The sequence below is a fragment of the Nicrophorus vespilloides genome, unplaced genomic scaffold (assembly GCF_001412225.1).
Source record: "Nicrophorus vespilloides isolate i.1.1-1 unplaced genomic scaffold, Nicve_v1.0, whole genome shotgun sequence".
NCBI classification, from domain to species: domain Eukaryota; kingdom Metazoa; phylum Arthropoda; class Insecta; order Coleoptera; family Silphidae; genus Nicrophorus; species Nicrophorus vespilloides.
Genome location: NW_017098779.1, coordinates 1 through 721, shown reverse-complemented (window position 1 = coordinate 721; position 721 = coordinate 1). Strand labels below are relative to the sequence as shown.

General features: G+C 28.3%; 1 protein-coding gene across 1 annotated transcript; it reads right to left on the bottom strand.

Moving 5' to 3' along the window:
- Positions 1 to 296: 296 nt before the first annotated feature.
- On the bottom strand, positions 297 to 649 carry LOC108563180 (DNA repair protein RAD51 homolog A-like; the record flags this gene model as incomplete). Its single annotated transcript, XM_017921783.1, is given in 3 exon segments — positions 297 to 440; positions 472 to 504; positions 562 to 649. Coding segments are annotated over 3 exon segments (265 nt in total), but the record flags the coding sequence as incomplete, so codon positions are not given.
- Between the last annotated feature and the right edge of the window lie 72 nt (positions 650 to 721).

The window sequence follows — 721 nt, the reverse complement described above, 5'->3', positions numbered from 1 at the left end:
TCTTACACATGTTTTATACTTTATCGAAAAATATTTTTTATACTGAAATCTTTGCATTTTCCTAATTGGATCTCCATAAGGTATCATAAACATCTCATAATGATCATCATTTGTTATCTCCATCTTTTCCCATGATACACATAAATTACTTCTGATATATTCATTACACAATATCAAATTTATATACAAATCAAATTTTAGTAACAAAATATCTTATTCAGATTCGATTTTATGACGGTTTCTTATAAATTCTTCAAAATATACAAAATTTCGTTTATATCTCAAATTGTAAACTATTATTTAACATCACCAATATCATCAGCATTAATGGCAAAGATAGCCTACCTTTCAGGAAGACAGGGAGAATGTTATATTATGCACATCCTCGTTTCACCACCTCCTTTCCTCAAATATAATCTAGTTGTGCTCGCATCTGCCATTATATTACTATCAATTGGATACTTCAGCAATCATCTGATTTGTTATTACCACAGCAACGCCATGCTACAAGAGAACAAATCTATTAGACAGCATTTTTTTCTTTAAATAAAATTAGCATACCTCATCAACTAATCTAAGCAGCATCCTCAAAAAATAGCCCAAATGCATTTGCCTAGCAGATAATTCCCCTATTCCATAATAATCTGTTCTGTAAGTAAATAAGTAAATAAGTAAATAAGTAAATAAGTAAATAAGTAAATAAGTAAATAAGTAAATAAGT